At 38.1% G+C, this 27073-nt stretch overlaps 2 protein-coding genes, 1 long non-coding RNA gene and 2 pseudogenes across 4 annotated transcripts; 2 read left to right on the top strand and 3 right to left on the bottom strand.

The window, feature by feature from the left end:
• The first annotated feature begins 679 nt into the window (after positions 1-679).
• Positions 680-5355, top strand: LOC147490928 (uncharacterized). The gene is made up of 10 exons (XM_086567143.1): positions 680-833; positions 896-1037; positions 1115-1216; positions 1654-1820; positions 2235-2518; positions 2617-2707; positions 3051-3500; positions 3631-3836; positions 3923-4090; positions 5013-5355. The coding sequence occupies exons 1-7, from the start codon at positions 717-719 to the stop codon at positions 3498-3500; spliced, it is 1353 nt and encodes a 450-aa protein (XP_086423269.1). The 5' UTR covers positions 680-716; the 3' UTR covers positions 3631-3836; positions 3923-4090; positions 5013-5355.
• LOC147490927 (pathogenesis-related thaumatin-like protein 3.5 pseudogene) lies at positions 5355-6749 on the top strand (annotated as a pseudogene).
• Positions 6750-7633: 884 nt separating this feature from the next.
• Positions 7634-11310, bottom strand: LOC147490926 (uncharacterized). Of its 2 annotated transcripts, XM_086566302.1 has the most exons (3): positions 11187-11310; positions 10663-10722; positions 7634-9118 (listed from the first exon to the last, which is right to left on the bottom strand). In XM_086566302.1, the coding sequence occupies exon 3, from the start codon at positions 9104-9106 to the stop codon at positions 7991-7993; it is 1116 nt and encodes a 371-aa protein (XP_086422428.1). In that variant the 5' UTR covers positions 9107-9118; positions 10663-10722; positions 11187-11310; the 3' UTR covers positions 7634-7990. The 2 variants fall into 2 exon arrangements, with proteins under 2 accessions (XP_086422428.1, XP_086422426.1); XM_086566300.1 differs by lacking the exon at positions 10663-10722 and having other exon boundaries at positions 11187-11280.
• A 1988-nt stretch (positions 11311-13298) lies between these two features.
• Positions 13299-15951, bottom strand: LOC147490925 (disease resistance protein RPP8-like; annotated as a pseudogene).
• A 5440-nt stretch (positions 15952-21391) lies between these two features.
• LOC147490924 (uncharacterized) lies at positions 21392-22819 on the bottom strand. Its single transcript, XR_015199125.1, has 3 exons — positions 22695-22819; positions 22491-22614; positions 21392-21765 (listed from the first exon to the last, which is right to left on the bottom strand). It is a non-coding gene; the product is annotated as an uncharacterized LOC147490924 (long non-coding RNA).
• Positions 22820-27073: the final 4254 nt, after the last annotated feature.

Raw genomic sequence — 27073 nt, 5'->3', positions numbered from 1 at the left:
ATGTAATACGCTAAATGGAATGAGAAGTGAGGCGAAAATGGGAAAGCGTTTGTTTTGTATATAATACGCCATTATCAACTCATTGTAGATTTGTAGGCTAAAATTTTATAGTAAATCTTTGTAGTAGGCTCAATTTAGTTGATTAATGTATCGATTCTAAACCGCATTTATCATCTAGATTTTAAAAAATATGCGCCGAGAAAAAAAAAACGTAAGGATTAAATAAATGAGTAAATGGGTCTCAAATTAATTAATCCAAACAATTATTATGGCATAAACAAAAAGAATAAAATGAAAAAGGGAAAATCAATAGAAATTGCTTATTATTTCATGTACAAACGGGTTTGGGTTGGGTCGGGTTAAATCGTGTCAAAAGCCTTGCATAATGGGTCGGGTTTTGTACTTGGAACAATTAAATTTGGAGGTTATGGTACGTCTCAAATCTCAACAGTTTCAGATAATGATAAACATCAAATTCTAATTTTCCTCGAATTAATGTCTTGACTTGACTACAAATGAGATTCCCTTCCCCATTCATGATTTTTCAACATGTTTGACCACCATTAATTCCATCAAGGTTGACCGCCATACTCTATCGTTTTGGGCCGGATCTAAAACTCGTAATTGGGCCTCCAAACAATTGGAATAAAGTCGGGTTCGGGTTCGGGTTCATCTAAAAACCCACACCATTGACAGAGAGAGAGAGAGAGAGAGAGATGGCAGCGGGAATAGTAGGATGGTACGGACCATTAATTGATCTAAGTAAAGCAGCATCTCACATTGGCCATTATGTTCAGCTTCTTGTTTTTGTTCACAGAACTCGTCCCATTCAGGTTGGTTGAGTTGAGTTGCTTCTGATTATATATAACTGCTGACTTTGCATAATTGCATGCAGAAGTATAAAACTTCAAAGGAAGGAGTATTGTTAAGGACTGATGTCCAGGTTGGTGATGATACTAGAACGTACTTCTCAGTATGTATATGGCAAAAGGAAATGGGATCAATGATAGTTTCTGGAGATGTCATTTTGTTACAAAGTGAGGATCTTTCTGTTTTGTACTTCTCCAGTTATCTGGTATTTACCATATATCTTATTGTTTTTGTCTTGCTACAGATGTTAAAATTGTGAAATTTGGAGATGTTGTTGAGGCTGGAACAGTCCAGGACTCTTCTTTAGTTCCTTTAGTGCATCCGTACGCACTGCTTGTGTCCAAGGGTATTACATTCTTCCTTTAATCTTTTACATCTACTGTGTTATTTATCATTTTGCCTAGGAGAAGTGTTCTGTTGCCAAAAGATTATGGCCTCATTTTGTCAGTTTTGTGTTGTTACATATAGTTTTACCCCTCCTCTTTGAGTGTGGCTTTTATACATAAAGTATCTGTGTTTAAGATGAAGAATGATAAGAATACCCACTAGCAGTTCTGACTGGCTTTTGGGAGTCATTGTTACGAGCTCTTACTCATTGTTCTAAATATTAAGGTTTTTCAAGGTACAAAAATTTCTGGTCCATTCTACTATTTTGTGTGGAGTCTTAATTGCGTGTCTGTAGTCATATACCCATAGTTTGCAAAGTCATATAGATTCTCAGTTGGGTGTTTGTCTTCAATCACGTTAATGATATACTTTCGTCTTTATAAATTGTTTATGCAGGTGCAGAGGACCTAATATCGTGTTCTGGAGTTGGCAAAACAACAAAGGAAAAGCTGAAGAAGGTGATAAATTGGGTGCAACAAACTAAAGGTGCACTGTCATTTGTCCAGGAGCCGCATGTCAGGTATTCTTCATACCCTGTGGATAACTGGATATCCATTGTCACTGTTTACTTCAATTGTGTCAAGTCAGTTAAAACCACACACTTACTTATATGTTCAACACTTCAACATGTGTACAATGTCTTAGTATCTTCCATGAAATGATTTCCTTTTGGCTGTCACCTTAATTTTGTGCACATGCCCTCTTAGTCACCTCGTAGCCATCTTACTGTTCCTTTAACATAAATATATGATTATTTGACTAAAAAGAAGAGAAGAAAAATGATTGCTCAAGTTCATGACTAGAGATGCACGGCCAGGCAGTTTACACTGAACCCACACATGAAACAGAGAAACAAGAATTCCGTCAAACTTTCAAACCTTCAAGGGACTATTATGACCTAGTATATCATGTTGGTTCAAAGTACACAAACTATGTATGCTCTGGACTTCTGTTAACGTCTAGAATGTTGCCTGCAGATGCGGCAGTTGATGACAAACTGGAAGGTGGATAAAGAAAGGAACATTCACAATTGCAGCTCAATTTCAGAATTGTCATGCCTAAACATCTCATGCAAGGCAGCTTTTTCTGCATTTGTTTCTGAAATATTTTTGCCATTTACTGGTGGATCTGACAAAGAGTTTGACGAAGGAAAGATGTTCATCAGAAGGAGACTGTTCGCTACAAAAGATAACAAATTAGTGGAAGATCTCATTTGTCTTGGCTGCAAGCAATGTAATTACCCTATGAACTCTGATTACGGGTAAAGAACAGATCAATATCCATTATAGTGAAAACTTTTCTTTTTTTATGCTGCAACTTGTGCCTACTAAACAATACTTGCTCATTTTACTGTAACAGATCGTTACTAGAGCAGAACAGGTTTCCAATGTATTGTCAGAAAAGCACCAATCGCTTGCATAATATTTGCTCTATATATAGGCCGTTTCTGGTAATGACCTCTTCCCTTACTGATGTTCATTAAAGAAATTCCTGAGTTCCTGTGGAACCATGAAATTGATACGTTTTAGAGTGATGGACAAAAATCATGTTGTTGCCAATATTCATATATTACATATTCAATGTGATTTCACTTTCCATGTTTTGGAAAAAAATGGTTACCTGCCGTGTCACCTTTTGGACTTGTTACAAAGTTTTGGTGTCACACACACGCTTGAACATAACTTGTACATTCGTCATAAGTCCTCCGCCCTCTGTCATTCTTATTAAACTGCACTTGGAAATTTTTGTGTGTACTTAACCATTGATATACTTTAACGCTTGCCTGTCTGCAGCTCTATGTGTGGGACCAATCAGATTATGTTCCACTTCTTATCACAAACAAGGGTGCAGAACTCTTGTTTGGTAACATTACGGCTGAGAGGGTCTACTTATGCTACAAAGAGGAAAGGAAGGGTCTTAACTCTATTAAGTATGATGAACATGTAAAAGGCAAAGGCCATTGTGGTCAAATGGCATTTGGTAACACCAGATGTTTTAAGGGAGAGGCTGTCGGCTCAAAGCCATTGGACGGGAACCTTCAAACAATCAACACTCAAGTGGACAGGACGAAGCGCCTAAACTTTTACAGGATTTGGTTAGTTCTACTTAAAATGCTACTAGAACAGGGAAAGAACAGTTCTTTGAGATTTGAAGTTACTATAAATACTAGGTTAAACCAGGAAAATGGAAGATTTGAATTGGTCTCTGTGACAATGCCATGCACTTCAACAAATACAGACTAGGTATGTGCTTAGCAACTGAGATGACGAGTTCAGTTGACAAATTTGTTTGGCGTGTACCAAGTACTGGCTTGCCAAGCACCATACTGTAGCTTCAACTAATATTTCTTCTTCTTCTTCTCTAATATGGTAGGAAACTCCACTCCACTCCTCCAACTGGCTTGCCAAGCATCATACTGTAGCTCCTCGCCATCTCGTCTCAGGTCCAGGGTGGTCGCAGATTCTGTCCATCTTTACGTGGTCTAATTATTCCTTTCATTTGGATCAAAATTCATTGCTCCACCTATGAAGCCATTCAATGGAGTCAAAGATGAATCTACATTCCATGAAACATATCAGGTGGACTTCAAATTTTAGCAATCCTCTAAAAAATAATTGTATTTTATTTTTCAGTACAAATATTAATTGGATTCTCTCATCAGCAGGGCGGAGGTCTTATCGTTTACAAATTGTTAAAGAAGAAAAACTGGAATCAATGTACACGGCAGACTTGCTTTGCCCATTGTGATGTATAGAGCCTTCATTTGAAACAGTTCAATGTGGCAAATGGCAACATACCAATCTGTGCATGTCAGCTGCCAACGCTGTTACATGTGAGATTTTCACCCCTTAATGTGTAAATTCTCACACAAATTTTTATTTATGGTCATTTTTTCGTTTTTTTTTTCTGCAAATCAATTCTTTTGTAGGATAATGTAATTATTCTATACTGCTGTGCATTCCAAAGGTAGCCCAGAAACAATGATGTCCTCCATTTATGGTTGTGAACTGTGAAGTACTGCTACTGCACATAATTTTGATGAAATTTTATTAGTTCAGTCTGTGTATTGGATAAATTTATGTCGCGTAATGGGGTCCTGAGCTAAGCCTTGGCATTACTGAAATTTGGTTTTAACAAACTAGACATGATTGTAGCAGAATGTAGAGAAGAAAACTTTTGAAGGCAAAAGTGGTTTGGTTTACGATTGATGTTACTAACTAGCTCTATCTTGAGCAATATTTCTTGTCACTTCACTCCTTAAAAGTAGACCTTATTCGGCTTTCTTCCTGTCTTTTAGAGCTCACAGTTTACACAAAGATGCTTCTGGTCAATATTTAGATACTCATTTTATGTTCCACAACTTGTCAACTCTCTTTTTCGACTCAGAAGTCTTACTTGATTTTCATTTTTTCTTTTATTTTAATCAAGAACTGACCAAATTTACTGATCCATAAGCCAAATAGAATAAAGGACAACAATCATAAAAAGAAAAAAGGACAAAACCCAAATTAAACAGAAAAAAAAAAGAAAAAAGAGAGAAGCCCTTGAGAATTGCTATTTCCAATGAGTATTTTTATGCTTCAGATGCACTCATGCACATGACTTGTCGTAATGTTCTTTCTGATTTTTTAGCCCTCCATTTTATTTTATTTTATTTTTGAATGTTTTTGTTTTTTGGTTATTTGTTTTCTGTAATGAAGACAATATGTATTTATGCCATCGAGTTCTTAACCCAAACACTTCTACTCTTCTAGGCATTTCTAGGTGAAACTAAATTGAACTTCCTTTGGAATCATCATATGGGTTTAGTACCATTACTTTGGGATGGAAAAAGTGAAAAAAGAATGATGAGTTGGAATGAAGGTGACTTGCTAAAGTAACACTTGTAGAGAGTTAGAAGCAGCGATTAGGGAAGGAATCAACAGATAATACAAGTAAGGGGTAACTTCATTTGGACGGCCAAAGCTTGATTCATTCACTCCCTCCGCACGTATTCTTCTTCCCTTATTCTCTTTAAATTGTCCAATGTTACATGCAGACCTTCATCTCCAATGTTTTCATTCATGTGTCTTCATCCGAAAAAATAGAGAAGAAAGATGCCTACACAACTTTCATCATTTTTGGTGATTCTAATCATAATTGGATCAGGTAAAGAGTTAGTCTTCATTTATCCATTTTATAGAATTTTGTCATGTGTTTTGTGCAATATTCATGTGGTCATGCGGACATCCATTTCCAACTATTATGATGATGATCACAATGATAACATTTTGGTACTGTTGTACGAACTGACTGTGGACCTTGATCATCAATTTTATGATTAGTTAAGTCTAACCAGTTATACAAATTTCTTAATTCAAATTATAGGGGCAAAACTATCAGAATCAGCCAGAGTTTTCACAATTATAAACGACTGCAAAGAAACAATATGGCCTGGTGTCATTCCTGGTGACAATTTCAATGGTGGAGGTTTTCAATTAAAACCAGGTCAATCCATGATTTTCAATGCCCCAGTCAGTTGGTCAGGTCGTATATGGGGTCGAACTGGTTGCAATTTCGACAACAATGGAGTCGGGTCATGTCAAACCGGTGACTGTGGCCCTTCCCTCAAATGTTCTGGCTCCGGAAAACCTCCATCCTCACTTGCCGAATTTACACTTGCTTCACCTGATTTTTACGATGTTAGCCTTGTCGACGGTTTCAACCTTCCGTTAACTGTTAAGGCCATCAATGGCAAAGGAAATTGTAGCACTGCTGGTTGTGATGGTGATTTGAGGGTCAATTGCCCATCTGAACTTGCCGTGAAAGCTAATGGGAGGACCATTGGTTGTAGAAGTGCATGCGACGTATTTCAAACCGATGAGTATTGCTGCAAAGGCGTGCATGGGAATCCTTCGACGTGTCAACCTACATACTACTCAAAAAATTTAAGAGTGCTTGTCCGACAGCTTATAGTTATGCGTACGACGATCCTACTAGTATTTTTACATGCACCGGGACGGATTATGTCATTACATTCTGCTCTAACAGGTGAGTTGCTATAATATATGCATGCATCATCATAGAGTGATAGAGAAATGTTAAATGAGAGCCCTTTTTAAAGAGCTGCATTGCAGTGCTGTCCTGAAGACTCGAGAAATGTGCAATGGCTTAGAACTTGAAATTGCTTACGAAAACTGTTTATAAGGGTTATAATTATTTTGCAACTATTTTGCTCAAAGGTCTAGCATTATGCTCTTAGCTGACTCGACTCGAATTGGTTCACAGTCGACATTGTGCATTAGAGTCCGTTCCAGAACGAAATTTTCCTGGAGATTGAATAGCAGAAATTTAAAATGCAAGGCCAACTTATACAAGTGAAGCATTTACACATTTTGCAAAAAACTTCAAGCAGTTTCTTATGGCTGGCTATTTTCTGTATCTTTTCAGACAGCAAAAGGTGTGTACTTATCATAATAAGAAGCTTATCTGCAGCGGAGCACAAGGCTTAAAGTTTTTCTCTCAAGACTGGTGGATCTTGATACTTTTATTTATTACTTTGGCCAATTCATGGTTTATGCTTTAGAATTTTCAAAGCGCCATTCTTTTTCTTCCGGAATAAATTTGTACAGTTTCTCATTTGCCAATTGTTTCACCTCTAAATTTTATCTCTGTAATAACTCATTTGCCGATTGTTTCACCCCATGGTCATTGATACAAAAGAAAAACCCAGTCCAAATGAATGAATGATCAAATATTTTATTTTGCAAGTGAAAATTAGATCGGGTGCTTTCGATCAATCTCATCACTCTTTTTTTAAAGATAAATGTTTCAAGATATACTTTAAATGCTTATTCAAGGCCATGTCTGAAGTCTGAACTCGAGTGAATTAGCATCAGCCTTTTCTATATGTTATACAGCTTGCACAAAATCTACAAAGTTCAAAATAAATTTGAAATTTCGTTGTTCATGAAATTCTTTTCCTCCCGTGCACTACATTAGCTAAGTTCGAGCTTGGAATGATCATAGTTTCCGGTTAGCAACTTGTTCAGTGCAATTGCTGAAACTATCGCCACTCTAACGGGATATTAGGACTAAGCAGTATCCAACATTTTTAAGGTCCAGTCTCAATTTGTGATTTGTTATTTGTTATCTAGCAATCCACAAATAATATCAGTTATTTTAGAAGGGCCTTCTAAAATTTGTCTTCTGCATGGCCGACTCCTATATCAGTTAGGTCATACTTCATACAATGACACAAGAATAATATCAACCATTATAAAGGGGACAAAAACATTTCAATAAAAATAAAATTAAACAGCCTGGGGATGTAATATAGAGAGAGAGAGAGAGAGAGACCATAAAATAGAGTTAATGATTTGGAGCCAGAGAAAAGGAATATGAACTGACGGGCTTGATTGAATATCCACATCACTAATCAAATTTCAACGGAATCAGCGGATACAAATGTTCACATACAGAGTTGGAGGTCAGCAGTGAAATTTAGTTTCACATATCAATGGAAAAGAAAAAGAGTGCAATAATTCACATAACACTTCCTAAAGAAAGTAAATATACTACAATAAAAAGATGAACATTGTTCTTATCTTTTCATTTCCAGTCATCACCAAATGACCAGTCCACAAAATAAATCAGACGCAAACTTATGTAACTACCAAGGGGACAAATCAGTTGATGCCATTTGTTATAAGTATGTACCTACAAAGCTCATCTGACCCCCCTTAAATGTTCCTTAGCTCACATCCATAACCGTTCTTCGCTGGCTTCTTCGCCTCCGTCTCCTCTCTGACCTCTCACGACCCACCACTCTCCCCCGACGGCGTCCAATAAATGACAAGTCATCATTGCCTCCATCCGAAGCATCTTCACCACTAGCAGTTGTGACGGCAGGAATTCCAACATTTCTTCTCCCTATTTCATTCATTGTGTGAGAGTAAGCCCGCTGCCTCCTCAAGCGACTTTGCAAGCTGGCATTCCCTGCATTATATGCTTGATACATTAAAAAGATATTGAATATAGGGTCACTGATACCCAACTCGGAACCCCCAAAATCCACATCAGCTTCCTCTTCATCATCGTCAGAGTCAAAACCATAGTGGTCTTCTATCACATAATCACCAAAGACCCTTGCTCCTGGCGTCGTCGCATGTATGGTGCTAAGGACATCATCATATTCTCGCTCGTGCTCCAGCCTTCTCCATTCCTCTTCAAGAATGGGGTCAACTTCTCGGGGTCGTGCAGATGGGTGCTCCTGTTTCACGTGCTTCCTGAGTTCTTTGTAAGTTCCAGTGAATGAACAGCAATCCTGAGTGCAGCTTCTCTTCTTGGCATCCAGATACTTGCGAGCAGGTTCAACCACAGTCATGCCTTTTACCTGCCCTCGGCAAAGTGGACATGCAAGTTCCATAACTTCACACTTCTCAGCATGCACACCAGAACCAAAACCAACGCTACTATTGTTTGCCAACTCATGCCAAAGGTTCCCATGGCCATGGGGTGGTGATGCTACTTTCGTATATGCCTTCTTGAACTGATCAAGGCAGTTTGAATGGCGATAGCTGGTACCGCACATGTAGGGGCGGCAGCCTTTTTCATGGGAGGAGCATAGTAGGAGGACAGCATTATGAGGGTACTCCATGCACACTGAACAAGTTGCATCTTCCCAGTCTTTCTTTTCCAATGCTATCCAGGATTTCTTCCTCTGGTGCATCTCCTTCTTCTGGTGCGCTTCCTTTTTCTGGTGCATTTCCTTCTTAAAAACCACCCGGCGGCGAGATGACAATGAGTGCGGAGTCGACCTAGATCGGCGGGAAGCAAGTCTACCACGGCTCCTGATACCTGTCACCATCTTTGATTGAACCTGAAAAGGAAGAAGAAGCACTTGCATGTTAAAAAAGAGATCTAACCAAAATCTTGGCATTGGATCGAATGCAGAATCAGAGAGACAAAGAGAGAGTCACACGCTAGAGAAGCAATCACAAAAGTTAGCAGATTATTTAGACAGCAAAAATCAGAATTAGATGCAGTTATTACAAAATACCACACTAAACTGTCCAGAAATGTGCATTCATGTGCCACTGTTCAAGGAAATCCTTGTGTAATATAGCTGCAACAACTCAGAGAAGACCCAATGACACCATTCTCCTATTGGGAGTGCAGAGCGCAATATGCAACAGAAGGTACAAGACACCAATCAAGACAGAGACAACTTACGGTCCTAAGTTCAAGAGGGACACATAATTAACAAATCCCCTCGGCAATGACGCTTTCTGTGAATCCATTTCCTATATAAACAACTCTCAGCATCCACTTGTTATTGATTTTCCTCACTCATCTTTGACAGTATTACCTATCCCTTGTACTGAGGAAAGAAAACGAGGCATCATCTTATCCATTCTTACTTACCCATTTTCTTGATATTATATTTTATTTCCTGCTTCCTCATCAATTTGCAATCTAAACCCAAGAATTCTCAAATACCATCCTAATATAAATAAATAAAACAAAGAGCAAAAACAAAAATCAAAGAATAAATAAATAAATTAGCATTAAAATGTCATTTCAATCTCCAAGAACAATTTTACAATATCAGTCCTCTTAGAACTCAACCAATTCTCCATTTAGTTTGATCCTTCGCTTCTATCTAAGTTACATTGATACGGACACGTGTGTCCATATCCGACACGGATACGGAGTGTCTGACACGGCGAAATATCAAAAACTAAGGTATATCACACACAATATGTGTCTGTGTGTGTCCGATACGGACACGTGGATACGTATCTGACACAGATTATTTTTGAAATAGGGTGTGTCCATGTAACATAGGCTTCTAACTATATTCTCCTCCAGTCACCCACGACATTCAGAAGGTACTTCTTTGCCCAGACTCCTGAGTCCCTCTCCAGAGAACTCTAACATGATTATGATCAGCAAGCAGATACTCACCGAATTATTCTCTGTAGACCCTCTTCTTTATGTGCGACTCAACCCTATCTAGTCTCCTAATTACCTCAATACACGATAGATCCTCCTCTTTCTGTATGACTCAACTTAATCCAGCCTCCTAATTACCACCATAAACGAGGATCTACAATTGGACATAATGACTTCAAACATCACCAACAACAAATAAAGGCCGAATTTACACAAATAATTCATATCTATGGTCCAAAGGTCCACTCGACCATACCTAAAAGCTAAAATGGAGCCTCATAATATTGAGCAACATCATTGGTAAGAAGTACTTAAATCAGCTTTGCATATACCTCAACTGGGGATTTAAGGAAAATTCAATCTTGAACTGACACAATATGAGAGTACCAAGATATAAAAAATAAAGCATAAATTCGGGGAAAAAAAAAAAACTTCCCTATTTACGCCTTACATATAAATACCACATACCTGAGAAAAACTGCAGAAACTCTCTTCTAAGGTAAATCCTCAATGTGCTTCCTAAGCAAGCTGGAAATTTACAGTGTGGTAAGAGGGCATATCAGCATTGATTACCAAAACAACTAAGTAGATAAAAAAAACTGTCCAAGTAGATCTCACCAATGGTATACACTGATTCGGTGTAAATCAAGACCATACTAAATAAAAATAGGATAATCTAGACTAGCCTAGAATCATCACCAATCAATCCATCCATATGTTTTGGATAAACTACACCCATAGTAAAATTTCAAATGTGTTGACAGTTTTCGACACATATGATCTTAGCACAAGTGAAGTAATGTTTCTGTACTCTGTATAGATCCTCAAAACTAACTTCACATTTCATTTATATAATCAATAAATAAAAAAAAAAAAAAAAAAAAAGCACATATTTTTCCTATTGAACCAAGCCCAAACAAATTAGATAATAAAAAATGGTAAAGTTTCGATCTTTACTTAAAAAATTGAAAGTGTAGAATGAAATGAAGTACCTGAAATTTCATGAAATGAAGTCTGGAAAAAATGTCGTTCGATGAGATCAAAGGTTTTAAAGAGAGAGAGAAAGTGTTGCGTAAGATGTGGGGTTTGTGGGGAAAGTAGAAGATGTCATGTCATGCGATGCACGTGACCACTAGAATCTTTACACTTGAATATGGAATAAACCTGACATGTGGGTCTTTCTGATTGGGTTGTACACATTCAAAATTCCGTTTCGATTTTTAATATATCGAGAATATGTTGGCCAGCATTCAGAAGACAAGTAAGAAAGGTATTTCACTCATACTAGTTTCCTGACACGTATGCGGGCAGTGACAATTACGCAAATATTTGCAAAAAAAAAGGGCAATGTGTCAATTTCAAAAAAGGAGTCCACATGTGCGGTCAGCTTTTTGGGCAGTGGCAATATTGTAAATATTTGCAAAATTGAAGATAATGTGCTAAATCAAGAGAGAAACGTCTAAATTTTACCAGTTAAATACCTGTCTTATCTTTCCATAACATATCTACCTTTTAATAATAATTGTAATAACCAAACATGTTCAGGGGTATAAACGGAAAATTTCACTATTCATAGAGCCTTTATTTTTAAAGTAGTTAGATGTAAGAGCATCTTTAGGAGAGATAGGAGAGATATTTTTCTAGCATCAAACACCAAACAACAATTTGGTGTTTTTTTATCTTTAGGAGAGTCACATATTGATGAAAATACCAAACCTAACACCAAATCAGCTAAAATTTGGTTCCAGCTTTGATTGGATCAAATCTCTATATTTTAAAAAACCGAGATTTTTTTAATTTTTTTTTTTATTTATTTCTATTTTTAAGTGGGCTTCTTATGGTTTGGTTTTGCCAAAACCGCGATAACTGAATTTTTTAAAGAAAATAAACATGAAAGTTAATGTGCGACACATCGCGCGGTTTTCCCAAAACCACATGTGCTTGGGCTTTTAAGATGGGCTTCAGTGCGCGGTGTTGAGAAAACCGTGTAGACTATATAGTGTGGTTTATCGCGGTTTATCCGCGTTATTTGATGTAAAAAATTTGATGTTTCTCCTAAAGATGGTTGGTGTTTTTTTTGTTTGGTTCAAAAATTAGGTGTTTTTTTTTGTTTCTCTCGTAAAGATACTCTAAAGCTGCTATAAGTTGATTTGGCACACACATAAGTTGATTTTTGGCACACACAAAGAAATACATAATAGATATAAGAGAAAATTGGCTTTACAAAGAAATTAAGAAAACTGCTACTGGAAATCCATATATTAGAGTTTCTGCTTACAAAGAAACCTCACTGCAGTTCTTATTAATGGATTAGGCAGTACAAACATAAGGAATATGCTGGACCATCTGTTGGTCATTTCCACCATCTCTAAGCCTGTTGATGAAGTTCTCTGGCATATTCAGTACGTAGAAATTGTGAAGGGCTCTGAGGTGCTAAAGACCAAGAGGAAGCTTTCTTAAGTTGGGGCAGTCCCCAATAAATAGGGGTGTGTTTGTTATGATGGAAACACTATGGAAATAAAAGGAAAATAAGAGTGGTTTTTTTTTTTTTTTGTAGTTTATAAGGTGTTTGTTTACCCTAAAAGATGCTTTAAAGCTGTTTTTCCATATTTGGCAATAAAATTATTTGAAATTGGAAAACAGAGAAATACATTTAAGATAACCCCCAAAAAAATTTTTACAAAAGAAACTGCTACTGGAAATAAATAGATTAGACTTTCTACTTAATACAAAGAAACCCAACAATGCAGTTATTAATGGATTCCAGTACAAACAACAAACATGATTATTTCTTTGTTGGTCATTTCCACCATTCTAAAACACATACTATTTAAAATTATTTCTCTTCCATTTCATTCCATAAATTGTGAAGGGCTTTTATTTTCTTTCCTTTCCATGAGTTAAAATTTAACAAACACACCCTAGATAACTCAAACATGGTAACATTGTCTCTTCAATTTCATCCAACTCCTCCACCCAATGTCCCTTGTCCCAAACCTATCTGCTTCCGCGCCGAAGCATTTTTATAAAAGCATAGTTCCTCCAGAAAAGGCAATTGTGCTAACGTGATACAGGGGTCCTCCTGTAAGTTGCAACTTTCCAATCTAATTACGAGGAGGTTGTCGCAAGAGCTTATCCAGGTAGGCAACCTCCCCTGTTTCAGTATTCCATTCAACTTTAGTTTCTCTATGGAGGGAACTGGTGTCATGGTTTCTCTTATCCGCGAAGATTGCACTTTTCAAGAGAAGATGCCTCGTACGTGGAAAAGCCTCCAATACCTCTAATGTTTCCGGCAAACTTTTAATCTCTGTGCCGTGAATGTCTAATGTCTGTAAATCTGTAAGCTATCCAAGTTAAGTGGAAGGGTCCTGATTCGAGTCCATCTCAAGCTCAAGTAGCGTAGGAGAATCAACTCGCACACTTCACTAGGCAATTTCTCGATCTTGGTCCCTGATAAATCCAGTGCTTTCAACGCCTTTGAAAAAAACGTGGCTACATTTAAATTGGAAGTTGAGAATGTATTCAGGTTAAAAGTCAGTAACGAACGAGTTTTCCGTTCTTGTTCTGAAATGTTTATCCACGGAATGCGACCTGCATCACATCCGTAAATTGCCAGTCGAGGTTGCCCTTGAAGGGATACTGTATCATGACTTCCAATAACTGCACCAAAGGATTCCCTCTTGAATATATGCATTGCTACCTCATGCATGAGATTATGCATTTTAACCCCTCTCAGGCCAGCGTGGACTCCCTTGTTATCATCAACTTGTATGATACTTCTGTCAACAAGTTGCATAAGGTTAAAATGAGCAACTTCTTCTAGTGTTTTGGAACATCCGCTGTCTTGGATACCTTCAGCTATCCATAAAGGAATCAGATTTGATATCTTAATTCGATCTCCCCCTGGAAACAGATCACAATACAGGAAACACAGCTTAAACTGTGATGGCAAATACTTGTAACTTCTCAATAGAACTCGACCAAGTCTACCAAGATGGGGATTATGATCCCAATCAAGATTGTCAAAAACACTGCGCCACATGAACTCAGTAGCACACACTTCTGACATTAACTTCCCATTACCACTAGTCCAAGTGGTAGACCAGCGCATTTTTTTACAATTTCCTCTCCTAAATGATTCACAGATCCAGGGAAAAATCTCGTAACCAAAGGGCCATGACATCTAAATGCCTTTGACAAAAAATATCTCTAGCCAAATCATAAGGCAATGGCTTGACATTGTGAATATAACAAGTCTCTTCCACAGGGGAAGCTACACTTCTCAGGCGAGTTGTAAATATGATTCGACAACATTATCTGCCTTCAGGTGGCAATGCACCTCTAACCAACTCCCAGGTACTAATTTTCCAGATATCGTCGAGGACAATGACATACCTAGCGTAATCCTTTAAGTATTGGCAAATAGTATCTTGTAACAAGCTTATGGGCAACGATCTGAATATCTGATATGAGATGGACATAATGCTGCTCTGCTTAGATATAGTCCTTCCAGAAGCGAAATTAGAATTCCTTTCGGATTGTAGTCTGCGGAGAAACAGAAACCCAAGCATTGCATTGGAATTCGTGTTTGATAGTATTGTAAACTCTTTTAGCATCGTCTTTCCAATTCCACCCATTCCAACCACTGAAACTATTGCCCGTTTCCTTTCCCATATTCTCCTACATCCTTCAACAATTTTCTCTTTAACAAATCAACATCTTCTTCTATCCCAACGAGGTTGGTTTCCTCTTCTTCAGCCAAACCAGAAGTTCCAGACTCTCGTCTCCATAAGTGTGAGTCTTCTTTGTTGTATGCAGATAAAAGAAAACAATAGAAGACAAGGACAGAATAACCAGTCGGTTTCAGCTCTGGTGCATACAACTTTCCTCACATTCAATGGTTAACTAGCAACTTTGCACTGAATAGACTACCCTCTAGAAAATATAACTCTCTCTGGCGGCCGGAAGAAGAGAAGAGAAGAAGAATTGAAGCAATCAAAGACTTATCCGTTTTAGCATATGTAAGAGAAGGGTGTATCCGCTACTTCAACTTCGCTTTATTTGGTGTGTATGGAGGCAAAGACATCTCTCTCAATATAGAAACATCAGCCAGTTCTCTCTTACGTGTTCTTCTCTATTCAAGATTCCCTCTAATGAACACACGTGTTTATATAATCCGATCGCCAGATGGAGAAGGACACTTGGTTTTTGTAAATCAAAGTAGAACTCTCTAAGCATGATATAGAATCCAACTGTAAGTGGAACTCCAAACTAGTTCAAAAAGAAAAAGTTTAGGCTATTGATGATCCACTACCCACTAGTCTAACAGGCCCAAGCCCACGACTTGGTTTGGGTGAGTCCTCCTCCTAACACAAAAGCCTTTGTACCCTAAGGGCCCTAGAGGTTCACCTCAAATACCTCACTTGCTAGTGGTGGTTCATCAATGTGGGACTAAACAACACACAAGTATTTGAAATACACATGAAGATTCCAACATTCTTCACCACGGGAACCAGTCGGTTTCAGCTCTTGTATACAACTTCTAATGCTAGCAATCTGAGAAAGAAATATTCGCGACGAATTACCAACTTCATGAATAAACTACCAAAGATTTAGTACAATCCATCATACATAAACAACCTTGTTCTTCTTCAGATTCAAGGCAACAAGTTTAATCCGTCGTGAAATTTTGTATACCTGGTCTCTAAGTTTTGCTACCCACATTGTCTCTTTTCTTTGGTCTTTGGTTTTTCCCATTTTCATATCGTGTATAACAGGTCTCATGAAGCGAAGTCTGGAGTCAAAGAGGTTGATGTCATTGTAGAATGTTTTAGTACACCAATACCTTCTAGTGCATCGCAACAAGAGTAAAAAACTTAACACAAAGTGGCCTAGAGATTGAACGCCACCCTAATAGTTACAACTTACAACCATAGAACAGGTATTTCAAAAAAATATTTTGGACAATTATCGGCGTCTTTTGTAGAACTGTAGAAGTAATTTTTTTGCACAGAACCCTCGATAAATTGTTTAGGGTTATATTGACATACCCCCCCACCACTAGTTGATTAGGATTACCCCCATTATAATTGAAATTAGGATTTCTCCCCAACTTGACAGTCAAAAAGAGTCAACCACTACTCAAGAATGGTGAATTGTCCTAAATACCCTTTTTTTTTTTTTTTAGAAATTATGAAATTGCCATTGACACTGTTCATCATTTCACTTGCATTTCGTCCATTACATCATGAGCTTATGTTGGTGGGAGAAGGGTATCCAGAGAATAAGAAAGCGTATGTGGAGGACACGAGAAGGACTGAACGCATATTAAGGTGTGCCTTTTGTTGCTTCCAATATTAACGCACATGCAAGTTATTGATCATTGATGTCTTGTTGCTTTTACTTCTCCGTAGGACTCCATCGGTTTGGAAAGCTTTAGTGGCTGCTGCCGAGTCATTTCTACCCGGAGGTGCCTCCATAATGCCTTTCCTCAGTGGCTTTAGTTATGCTGTCAACAATTGCCCAATTTTTCAGTTTTGTAGCTTGATGCCACACCTAGTCAACTAAGATAGGTGCCTAAAACAGCTCCCTGATGATTACTAAGACGAAACGTTCGCCAGCTCTGCCTCGGTTGCCTTTAGAGGCGCAGTTAGTGTTTAACTTGATGATTGCTTCAGGAGGAGCCCAGCCAGAAACATTCTAGAATCATGGGAGTTTTTCTAGCTTTGACTATAGGGTTCAATCTTCTTACTGTATGCAAGTCGAGTTGTGGGCTTTAAACAGTATCAATGGCAAATTTTGTAATTTCCACAGAAAAAGGGTATTTAGGACAATTCACGATTCTTTACTAGTCAACTGACGGCCATTGTTGGTTGACTCCTTTTGACCGTCAAGTTGGGGAGAAATCCTAATTTCAATTATAATAGGGGGTAATCCTAATTGCAACTAGTGGTGGGGGGTATGTCAATATAACCCAATTGTTTATGTATGCATCGCATGTATGATCGGAGTTCTTCATAAACACTCAAGTCAATAAGGGAGTGTTTGGATCCTATTTATTTATTACCAAAAAGTGTTTATTAGTGAAAAAACATTTTTTGAAAAAATAAATGTGTTTGGTCTCTATTTAAAAAAAAATAGTTTTTCATCCAAAAAACACTTTTTGGTCCCAAAAATTTATTTTACTAGCCATTTGGCCCGGCCTATGGCCGGACTTGCTACATAGATAGCTAATGACTCAAAAACTTAAAATCCACTTGAATAAATAATATATATATATATATATATATATATATATATATATATATATATATATATATATATATATATATATTTGTCTAGAGTGCCACTCTTATAGTGACACTCTTATCTCACACTCCTCTTGAACCGTCGAATTACATCTGATCTCAAAAGATCTAAAAGCTAAAAATCTTTGGCCCAATACAAAACAAATGGGGTATATCGGTCATTTCGCACAAAAATCTCAAATCCAAAATTTTGGTCGACTTCTTCTCCAAACCCAACCTTTCTTCTCCAAAGAAAATTGGATCTCTATCCCCCATCTTCTTCTCCTCACTCACTCACCACTCCCTCCCTCACAATATGGTAAGATCTAAAGTTTTTATTTTTATGTGTGTGTTTTACTTATTTTGAAATTATAGCAGTTGTCATGTGTTTTGATTTTGCAGAGAATTTCTCCATGTGTAAAACGCCCTTTTAACTTAATAGGCAAAAAGGAATTAAACTCTTGATTCTGTGGAACTTTTCACCACTAAAACAGTTTTAGTTGTGTGGGAAAGTTATTACAAGTGGAGGAGACTTTGGGTGAGGAAATATTCCAACAGATCAAACACACCAAGTTTAGTCATGGGGTTAACTCAGAGTAATGATTCTATATAAGACATTTTTGGGTGGTATCTTGTTGTGTTTTGGTACCTATTTTTCATTTGGATGGATGTAGCCTTTGGTCTTTGTACTATGCTCTCAACCCCACCAAAGACTAATTTGAAACCGTTGGTTGTTTTTTGACACCGTCGATATAATGTGTCTCATTTTTGGCGATGGATTCTCCCGAGCGGATGGGGCTGATCTTTTGCCACCCCCTCCACCTCTTACGGCGGTGATGTTCCTTTACGTGTTGACGAAATGGACACAAAAATTGTTAAGGTTCGGAAGTCCAGCGTTTCAAGTAGCTAGGCCCGGTTTTGCACGCAAGGGACAGCCAATACAATTACTAACCAACCATTTCAAAGTAAATATCGGTGGTGTAGATGGTGATTTCTATCACTACAAGTAATAAGTAATTAACTTTCAAGGTTATTCATTTGTAGATGGAAAGGGCATTGGAAGAAAAGTCATTGACAAGCTTCATGAGACATATGATAATCGAGTTGGGAGGAAAACACTTTGCGCATGATGGGGGGAAAAGAGTTTGTTTACTCGGTTCCCTCCCACGTAACAAACTTCGAAGTTCACTGTTATGTTAGAAGATTCCTTTCTTCTAAGCACGATACATTGGGTGTCTTTAGTTTTAAGTGATTGGTAATTTATTATTACTTTGGCTCTACTTATTAACTCTTTTGACGATTTTATATGTAGGACTCACTGGGAATGGAAGTCCGGGGGTAGCGTGGAGTCCCATGGGGAGGACCGGAAAGATTTAGACGATATCGGACGTCGAAAAAGCTTCAAAGTTCGGATAAGTTATCTTTGTGAAAATTCCAATGAAGTCCATTCGAAGTGCTCTCGGTGGTCGAATCGAGAACTCTCGTGAAGCGATAGTGTTCTAGATATCATTTTAAGGCATAATTTGCCAAAAAGTATGTCAACAACATCCGGGCCAAGACATTACTTATTCACCAACCAACGAACCTTCTCAGATTTTAGTGCTTCAGATCTATTTACTAAAACTTTGCATGCACAATTGAGTGCTATTGTTGCACAAAGATCAAATTGTTTATATAAAAGCCGCATTTCCAGCCAGCGCTTGTTTCAATAATGTGGGAAAGCACTTCACAAGCATTTCACAATTTCGCCTGATTGCAACTTTATGTATAATGTCGAGAACAGATCTTTGGCATGCTACTATATCTGTACCTTATTCATACTATTGAGAAAAAAAATATAAATGCTTTTTGTATTAAGTATTTTCGTGGATCATAAACCTTCTCATAATGTCGACAAATTAGACGATATACATTGATATTATTTGTACATAAATAAAGAAACACCTAACAATCATTCCATTACAAAATTTTGGATCAGGTGATCATATTGAAAAACAAAAAGAAAGATCAAGATCTGAGTATATATGTTGAAGGGGAACGAACACCTTTGAACACTTCATGTGGAACCACTTTTAATGATACAATTTCTCTGGCTACATTTGGTTAATGTCTGTAGGATCCGTAAGTTACAAAATCAATGAACTTGAGAGATGTCCACCATTCACCGTATGAAGCATTATACAAGAATCCAAAACCTTATTTCTTCACTCTATCCACAGTATTTGTGCCTCTCGACAAAATTAGTCCCAAACGACATTGCCACACCAGTCAAGAGGCTAAAAAACAGACAAATTCATTTTCATCCAAGTTCAAATCCAAACGATATGGCCGCACCGTTTGGACTTAGTCCCAAACGGTGTGGCCATGCCGTTTGGGACTAAGTCTAAACGGTGTGGCCATATCGCTTGGATTTGAACTTGATAAAAATGAAGCGTCTGTTTGGACTTAGTCCCAAACGGTGTGGCCACACCGTATGGACTTAGTCCCAAACGACATGGCCACACCGTTTGGACTAAGTCCAAACGGTGTGGCCATGCCGTTGGGACAAAGTTCAAACAGACACACCATTTTTTATCAAAGTTAAATCCAACGATATGGCCACACCGCTTAGACTTAGTCCCAAACGGTGTGGTCATGCCGCTTAGGACTAAGTACAAACGGTGTGGCCATATCGCTTGAATTTGAACTTGCAAAAAATGGCGGTTCTGTTTGGACTTTGTCCCCAACGACATGGCCACAATGTTTGGACTTAGTCCCAAACGGCATGGCCACACCGTTTGGTACTAAAACGGTAACGGTGGCTGCCGTTTTTTTGGGACAAAGTTCAAACAGGACACACCATTTTTTTTTTATCCAATTCAAATCCAAACGATATGGCCACACCGTTTGGACTTAGTCCCAAACGGCATGGCCACACCGTTTGGAACTAAGTCCAAACGGTGTGGCCATATCGTTTGGATTTGAACTTGCAAAAAAAATGGCGTGTCTGTTTGGACTTTGTCCCAAACAGCATGGCCACACCGTTTGGACTTAGTCCCAAACGGCATGGCCACACCGTTTGGTATTAGTACCAAACGGTGTGGCCATGCCGTTTGGGACAAAGTCCAAACAGATACACCGTTTGGGACTAATTCCAAACGGTGTGGCCATATCGTTTGGATTTAAACTTGGATAAAAAAATGATGTGTTTGTTTTTTTGCCTCTTGACCGGTGTGGGGGCCAAAAAACAGAAGTTTCGTGTTTTGGCAATTTATCAGTTGAGCTAAATTTTGTTGATGTTGATTGATGATCATATGAGATGAGGTAAATTTGTTGTTGACAAACGTTGACATTATACTGGTGGTATAGTATATGCATCAATGCATCATATCAACTTACGGAACAAAATTGCAAGTGGGCTTTGTGTAACAACAACAGAGAAAATCATGTTTAAAACATATTCCCATGTTTTCCAGCATGTAGTGGTGCAATAAGTCCATGACCAACTTGGGCATCAGCGAACCTACAAAAACATGGACTCCTGCAGAGTGCAATGAAAGCAGTTTTCATCTATCGAGGCAATCTTTGTCTTTGCTGTGCATTAGTCTAGGTCCCCGATCCTTTTGACATAATTGTCGCCACTTGGTAGACACTAGAAACTATATAGTATGAGAATAATGTAAATAAGGAATTGACAAACAACATTGAACTGATAGAAGCACTTGTATTAGGATACAACATTGCAAGTTGAAAATCATACAAGTGACACCCAAATTATTTTCAATATTACATCCAAGGAACATATAGAATTGGTGAAGAGTGATCAGTAGTTGATGAATCTAATCAGTATGATTATATATGTTCCTCTCAGAGATAACTAGGGCCAGCTTGTATGGATCGGGATCCATGTAGGCCTCTGGACGACCAACCCCGCATCATTTACACGGTTACTAAGAACATGCAGGATTGCTTTCTTGCTTCCATATTCGTCCCGGTTGTTATCCATATACTCTTTAGCCTCAGCTGCTACCTCATTTACAAAATCAAATCAGTTCTCTTCTGATAACAATAGCCTCTCTATGTCCTTCGTCAATAGCTTTCCAGCTTCCCTTATCTTCCTCACCTTCTCCTCAAGAAAAGGGATTCAATCCATCTTGTACCCCAACTTTTCATCTTTCTTTGTCTGAAATAAAAAACAATGAAACCGTGTGTACATTTTCTCACTACAGTATTTTATCTCTTCGAAGCAGTTAGAGCCACAACTGCTGGGAGTAATCCTAAGAATCTTGAAGAACTGAAGGAGAATCTGCAATATCAACAAATGAAACCAAATCAACTCACTTTGCACCATATACTCTAAAGTAGCAAACAAATGAATAAACTAAAGAAAAATCTACCAAAAGTTAGTTTACATAATTGCAACAGTCACAGTCAGCTAATAAGAAGATAAAGAAAGATGCAGATACCTTTTACATTTAAAGAGCAAATAAGTCCATTTATTATAAAGGCTGTGACTGGTATGAAGAAATCTTTCTAGTAGAAAAAAAGAAGTTAAAAAAGTGATTTGGATGTTGTTACATACTCCCTTGCCATATTCTTTATCCAAAATCAATGCAAAATCACCAACCAAAACGTTGCTGCCACTACCCAAATACAAAAGTTTGACTACATTTGCCAATAATGTGTGACTTACACAGATGTTAAGTAGAAGAAGAAGAAATAAATGGATGGTTAACTGAATGAGTGAACGTGTGTATTTAAGGCCAGGATGCCAATAGCAATTCATCCATCCGAGTTTGTCCTATATTTTCCTTCCTCCTCTTATTCTCTCCCTCTCCTAAACATAGATTTTTTTCATATCCTCTAGAACTTCGTATGATTTATTTAAACCATCTGATAGTCTTAGAATCTTGCACTACTATCTTACTTATCAATTATCTAGCTCATTATAGTAATTTTATCATAAACCCATTCAAATACTAGCAAATGCATTTCATAAAAAAATAATGAATAGTGAAATTAAGATTTTACCCTCAATAGCTTCTCTGGGAGTTTTGAAATTCAAACCAATGCTTTTATAGAATCTATTTCCACCTTTCCCTGGCCTCTTTGAAGAAAGAAACACCTTCGGCTGCTTCAAAAACGCCTTCTCCGTCTAAACTCAACAAAATAAACAACAAATTAATATTTAATCTTTAAAAAAAAAAATAGTATAAACAATTAGTCGAAACGGACCTGTTCAGCCATAGTTGTGCTTTGGATTTACGAGGGTTTGTAAGGGTTCAATTTGTCGGAATATTTGTTTATGGAGTGGAGAAGAAGAAAACCATGAGAGATGATAAACAATTTCGTATTTTTTCGTTTTTTTTTGTTTTTGAAATACTTTGAAATTTTGAAATTTCGTGATTTTTGAGTGAATTAGATCATCGATCTTGAGGTGAGATCGGACGGTGAGAAGAAGAAGTGAGATAAGAGTGGCAGATTTAGAGTGGCACTCTAGACAAACCGATATATATATATATATATATATATATATATATATATATATATATATATATATATATATATATATATATATATATATATATATATTGATAACTAATGATTCATTGTTTATAATATATATGTATACTTTGTTTGAAGGGTTTATATTATTCTATTTTTTTTTTTGAAAAATTTTGATTTTATTTTTAGGTTATTATTGTCCTAAATAAAGAAAACTCAAGGACCTTTGGACGGCCACAAAGGTAGTCTACGAAAGTTTTGAAAGTCAACTTGGATTTTCTCTCAGAAAGATGGAAGTGATATTTAGCTTTGCATAAATGGGTCTTAAGAGTTGTGCTTGAAAAGGGTAACATTTCAAGCTATTCAATTTGCTGATACAACTGCTCAAGATGTTGGTAGTCATAATGCCCTGCATAACCGCCAATTTGCAAATTTGTTCAATTGCTTCACGCTCAGGTTGTTCGATGAGACATCCATTCTGAGATCATTTACCTTACAAAATATAGAAGTGTTGAGTCAGTGCCGCATGGGCAGAACACCAATACACAAATAGACCATTTGGAATACTGAGAGAACTTTCACCACACACCACACGTTCGAAAAAGACTTGTATCAAAATTCAAAACTATAGTGTCCATCCTTTTAACCCTCTCAAGACATATCGGTGAAAAAGTCCAAGAAGTTGGCAAGAGGTACAATACTTCGAAAAAAAAAATATTTAAAGGAGCCCTCCATTTATCTCCCTGTGCAGACAACTAAAAACTAAACATACATTCACCTCTAGGTCAACATGTTATTGTTAGGAAACTTTTAGAAGTTTTACCAATGTTCAATTTTCTAAAGTCAAACGCTCAGCAGAATGAAGTACCAAAAATACATTTGACCACAACATCAGTTGTGTATTCTTGCACTGTAATCTAGACAGAACTAAAATAATACTGGAGGCTTGAAAAATAAAAGAAAAGATTCACAAAGAAAAATGTGCAAGACAAATTCAAACGTTCAAGATGGTAATTAAAACACATTAAAGTTGCTTAAACAATCCATAATAAGAAACAACCCAAACAACAAAATTCCTAAATGCTTAGAGTATATGTTTCGACCCCCACCTACGTGGCAAACGTCCATTAGTAGGGGTCTCTATTTTATTCATTTAATCAACAGGGCTAAAGCCCACCACTTCATGGATCAATGTACGACAAAGCCCATTAACTCATGTGTCTAAGGCTGAACCTTAACCACATGGCTTGCCACTAATATACATTGATTTATGTCCGTGATTCATTTCTTATCAAAAGATTATTATCGGTTACAGCTTATATTCTATCACAATAGCTCAAGCAACAAGGACTCTCTACTCTACCTCTATAAATATCAAACTATTTTTCATAAGGAACTACGTTGAAACTTGATCCCTAGAGAATAGATCTTGGGTACGTAGGAAGCCATTATTTGGTTCAGTTTCATCTCCCCCAACATCAAATTCCTCTGTTTCTTAGTGCGTTCTTTACCATTGCTCTCGTTGTGTTGAAGCAGTTTACTGCCGAAACATAATTGGCGCCGTCTGTGGGGAATTTAGAATTCATTATCACATGAAACAATCAGGAGGGTAAGCACAAGAAGCAGACCAAATAGTCAACATATTCCTCCTGCTAATAGGAATTGCAACCCTCTAAATTCAAATCAGCCAATGCAAGAAACGTTGAACAATCAAGTTGCTCCTAGTGGTAAGATCAATTCTCAACATCCAACCGTAGTAGCGCCGCCACCACCACCACCGCCAGCTACCGCCACTCTAATACGGTTGAGCGTGAGTTCTGATGAGTCAAAATTTAAAATAGGAACTTGAGAAGGAAGCTGGCAAAGAGGCAAAGGCCGGTGGACGAGGCTGCAAATTCAACAACATTAGGCGACCACGAAGGGACGCAGGCCATTCCAGTGTATGGGACCGTCTTGAAGATCCACTTCATCGTCCTCAACAACGTGTTATTTCTCAAACACAATCAACCAGTGCACACTCTAAGAGTAATGACCCTATTACCCGTACTTATTGGGAGAATCGGATTGGCAGGGATAACTACTACCCTAGACATGTCCGATCTCAAATGGAAGATTTACCTCTAAGAAGCAATTTCGGGAAGACCACCATCCGAGATATAAACGACATGACCGAGGGCGGGCATCCCGGACAAAGAGCAACAAAACATGGAGAAGTGGTATAATTATACCGACCACCCCGCCATGGTGACTACCGCCTATACTGGTTAGGTTACTGAGGATAGACAAAGACAATCACCGGTCGGAGCTGATCGTGCGTACCGCCAAAGACCTCTAACTCCAATAAGAGATAATGGAAGGTATTCTTCTTCATCCCAGACTGGACCGACCTGACAGGGAAGGCCGACCTCGCAGATTTGCGGAAAATCGTCATCCTAGACTGGTCCGTCCAGACAGGGAAAAAAAGCGTCATGGAAGAAAGTATAAGGAAAAACTTCATCCCAGACTGGACCGACCTGACAGGGAAGGCCGACCTCGCAGATTTGCGGAAAATCGCCATCCTAGACGAGGTCCATCCGCACAGGAAAAAAAGGCGCCACGAAAAGAAAGTATAATGAAAACCTTCATCCTAGACTGGACCGACCTGACAGGGAAGGCCGACCTAGCAAATTTGAGAAAAACTGCCATCCCAGACAGGTCCAACCAGGCAGGGATGAAGGTGTCACAGAAGCAACTAGAGGGAAGACCACAATCCCAGACAAACTACCGACCTAGATAGGTTGGTTACACGCAAAGAAAAAGACAATCTCCAGTCGGACCCGAAAGTGTGTACCGCCTAAAATCTCTAACTCTTGTAAGAGGTAATGGCAGGTGTCATCTTCCACATAGGCTCGACCGGGGGCGTCTGTCTGTTTAAATCTTCTGGGTGAAATGGATTTCACTCTTCAATACAATTTTTTCCGATCTGCTGGGAAAAATAATGGAGGCTTATATCAATGATATAGTCGTTAAATCGAAGGATACTGAGACTTTAAAGAGGGCGGCAACTTGGAATATTGATTGTGAGATGGCATTGCAACAACTGAAGAAATACTTGGCCAGTCCTCCTATATTGACAAGTCCTTCAACGGAATCAAGTAGATTAGCCGAATGGGAAAGTTATCTTAATGCATATAGCATTGTCTTTGAAAGTCGTACTACTGAAAAAGGACATGCTCTGGCTTATTTGGTAGCTGATTTTCCGATTGATGATTCTCCTATTGACGATTTTTTGCGCCAGGAAGAATCTATGGAAGACATTCTGCCGCCAATAACTGGGGGCGACGAAGACCAACATGAAAACGCAATTCCTAATCCCATTAACCTATGGATTGTTTACTCAGATGGCTCCCAGAGTAAATCTGGGTCTGGAATTGGATGCATTTTTTGTTAAACCCGGCGGAGAAAAGATTGGGAAATCTGTGTGACTTGGCTTCGTGGCTTCAAATAACGAAGCCGAGTATGAGGCTGCCATTTGTGCCTTGAGAACAGCTTTGACACTGGGGGTGCGAAAGCTCCAGTTATACACGGATTCTCGCCTTGTTGCCAATCAGTTTGGTGGGTCTTTTGAAGCAAGAGATGAGCGTATGGCGGCTTATCTTAGTTTGATATGTAGTCTTGCTTGACAATTTGATAGCATCTCTATCACTCAAAGACTCGAAATGACTTACGCCATGCGATTCATTAGCTTATCTCTCCGCCGCCGTTAGAAGCGAAGGGTCAAGACACATCACTTTTACAATCATCTTTTCGTCAGTTTAAGTTTGAACGTTTTTACGCTCGCTTAGTTCGTTACTATCATTACGAAAAAATCTGACGAAGTTACCACGTTTAACTTCGTCAGTTTAAGTTTGAACGTTTTTACGCTCGCTTAGTTTATTACTATCATGACGAAAAAATCTGACGAAGTTACCACATTTAGCTTTGTCAGTCTAAGTTTGAACGCTTTTTACGCTTGCTTAGCCATTACTATCGCTACGATAAAATCTGACGAAGTTACCACATTTAGCTTTGTCAGTCTAAGTTTGAACACTTTTTACGCTCGCTTACTCATTACTATCACTACGACAAAA

This window comes from Coptis chinensis, chromosome 6 (genome assembly GCF_015680905.1).
Source record: "Coptis chinensis isolate HL-2020 chromosome 6, ASM1568090v1, whole genome shotgun sequence".
NCBI classification, from domain to species: Eukaryota; Viridiplantae; Streptophyta; class Magnoliopsida; order Ranunculales; family Ranunculaceae; genus Coptis; species Coptis chinensis.
Note: the sequence above shows the minus strand (reverse complement) of the source record. Positions and strands in the feature narration are given on the sequence as shown.